The sequence below is a fragment of the Sipha flava genome, unplaced genomic scaffold (genome assembly GCF_003268045.1).
Source record: "Sipha flava isolate LNK unplaced genomic scaffold, YSA_version1 43_pilon_pilon, whole genome shotgun sequence".
NCBI classification, from domain to species: domain Eukaryota; kingdom Metazoa; phylum Arthropoda; class Insecta; order Hemiptera; family Aphididae; genus Sipha; species Sipha flava.
Window position 1 is genome coordinate 191816 of NW_020273171.1, and position 3023 is coordinate 194838.

Here is a 3023-nt window from a genome sequence, read left to right on the forward strand (position 1 = left end):
CAAGATGAAAATACCCAACATGTATACGAAAAAAAAAAATTTATAAATTTAAAATGTTTAAAAAATATGTTAAACTCTGTAAGGTAGAGGTATGGTAGACTAGTAGAGAACTAATATTATTACAATTATCATAGGTATAAAAATGATAGAATGTATGATTAATGACATTTAAGAGGAGCTGTCCGAAGTTTTAAAAAGAATCATTAGTTTAACAGTAAAAGAAAAAAAAATCAATATGTGACACGTTTGAAATAAAAATTTTATGTACACATAAACCATTTTTGGTTTATTTATATCAGAACATGAATAAATTTTGTCAAATTTATAGTATATTGACATAGTTTTTTTTTATATATTGACAAGGTATGAAAAATTAAGTTTAAAATCATCCAGAAAGTAACGTAGTAATTAAAAAAAATGTTTCTTTTTATTAATAATTTTAAAAGAATCATTTAAACTTAATTATTTTGATTAAATGAAATACTAGATACAAAAATAAGTTTAGTATACAGTAATTCAGTGCATAGAAAAAACATAATATTAACCAAAAAATAATAACTTGCAAATAATATTTTCAAATTAAGAAATGCTACTATAATACATTTCCGAAAAAAAAAAACATTTTATATGGTAGTTTAAGTTCTAAATCAAAATTGTTATAATATATAGGTTTCAGGTTAAGTCGTTTGTGATTTGATCCATGTAAACATAGCATAGAATTCATATTGGTGGCTTCTTTTTATTTAAACTTTGATACAAAAATACTAGCTGCAAAAAAAAATATATTATCAATTATATCATATACACACATAAAAATGTTTTTATAAAGTATATGTTTATACATATATATTTAATGTATATTACCTAACTATTGTGCTTATCGACTGCGAGATCTTGACCTTGAAATTGAACGACCAGATATAGCAGACCTTGAGCGAGAACGTGAAAAAGATCTTGAATCAGAACGAGAACGTCGACCACGGCTGTATGATCGTGAACGAGAACGAGAACGAGAACGAGAAGGAGTGTATGACCTTTTATATAATACAAAATAATTATTAAAACAATACATATATATGTTTAAATATATAAACCCCCTTAAGTATAAATATACTCCTAAAACTTAAGAAATACATAAAAAAGAATGTTTTAAAAACTAAAAAACAAATTTAAAATTGTAATTATTAGTTTAATTTAGTTTTAACTTATTTTATAATTTTTAAAATAAATTTGATGGCCTACTTATAATATTAAATATTTAACAATTTATAATGATTCCATTTATTTTGACATTTATATGTTAATAAAATTGCTTGTTATTTATACAAATTATTATAAATTATTTTTAAACATATTATTAAAAAATGTGAACACAAATATAATGTTATGACACATGCAAATGATAAAATGTAATAATGATCATTCATTTAAATTAACTATCCATAATTATGTATTATTTTATTTGGTATATTTGAATGTACATCAGTATAATTAAGTTTTTTAAAGTAATTAATTGAAGATATATTACATAATATTAATTAAATTACATACATATTAATTTAGGATGATTATTAATAAGTGAATTTAAATAACTCATTGAAGACACCAGAGAAGAACAACAATGATTTTCATAACACAAAACACAAAGCATAATAGTAATTAATTAATAATATATTATTGTATTATTTATTATAATAATATATTATATTATTTATTATAATAATATATTATATTATTTATATTAATAAGTATTATTGGATTAAATATAATCTATAACATAATTTTGTAGTACTAAAATATTTATCTAAACCACATAAATTACTCAATAATAATACAATACATGAAATACTATTTTTAAATGTGTGAAAAACATGTTGTATCTTTTTATGGTGACATTCAATGAATATTCATAGATAAATCAATAAATAACAATATTGGATATTTCTCAGAAAATTAACAATAATAATTAAAATACTTTTTTAAAATATTTAAAAAGTTGTGTTCTGTGTTGAAAAGTCTTATAACAATAACTCAATAAAAATATTTAAAATATGGTTAACGCAAAGAACTAAACTTTTCCCGATTACATAATAAAAATTTTTAAGGTCCAATGTTTGCTTGATGACATTTTTATAATTTTGTTCAAAACAAATATTTGTTATAAAAAGAGTCCAGATTTGTATGCATTTACATATTTGTAATGAGTGTATGTAGTTTAATGGGAGTAAGAAATGTGGACAATATGTGTACAGAATGCATAGGAAAAAGTTTATTTTGCATATAAATTAATTTTATATTTTAGGGATGACAGCATATTTGAAAAATTTTGTATATTTAGGTGTATTTTGTATAAAAGTTCATTAAACCATTTTTTTTTATATCACAGTAGAAACTAGATTAAGGTTTATCAAATGTACTAAGTGACAAAATTTCTACGACAAAATCTAAATTTATTCATAATTGTATCATAAAAATAAAGGAATTTGAGTATTAAAACAAATCAGATATATTATATCAAAAAAAAAAAAAAAAAAAACCATTAAATATATCTTCCAGAATATTCACAGTTTGTTCTATGGCCAATATGAAGCATGTATCACTGACATCAGCAGATGTGGAAAGATCATTTAGTATTTACAAACATATAAGTAATAAGATAAATATGACACCTGAACACATAGAAAAATAAATAATTATAATTTTTTATTAAATTTCAATATTTTTTATGTGTCGTAAATATTCATAAAAAAAAATAGTATAAATGATTTTAAAACATTCTTATTTTTTATTATTATTACTAACTAAAGTATTCGTTCTAATTGTTGAAAATATGTGTAAATATTTGCTTTAATTATGTTATAAATTGATATCTGTACTTGAGATACTAAGTTAATCTAATTGAGTTGAATTAATATTTATAGAAGAAAAATTAATAAAATTTATTTAAATGTAAAATTATATTCTTAAAGGCCCAATACCCCCCCCCCAAAAAAAAAAAAAAAAAAAAAAAAAAAAAAAAAAAA

At 20.5% G+C, this 3023-nt stretch overlaps 1 protein-coding gene across 3 annotated transcripts in view; it reads right to left on the reverse strand.

The window, feature by feature from the left end:
- Positions 1-742: 742 nt before the first annotated feature.
- Positions 743-3023, reverse strand: part of LOC112689366 (serine/arginine-rich splicing factor 7-like) — a 6504-nt gene continuing 4223 nt past the window's right edge. For 2 of the 3 annotated variants that reach the window (XM_025563054.1, XM_025563055.1), the window contains exons 4-5: positions 865-1034; positions 743-768 (exon numbers count right to left, since the gene is read on the reverse strand). In XM_025563054.1, coding sequence (XP_025418839.1) covers positions 878-1034 — 157 coding nt within the window. In that variant the 3' untranslated portion in view covers positions 743-768; positions 865-877. Of the gene's footprint in view, positions 769-864; positions 1035-3023 lie in introns of those variants that run through there. The other variant, XR_003149122.1, reaches the window with a different exon arrangement.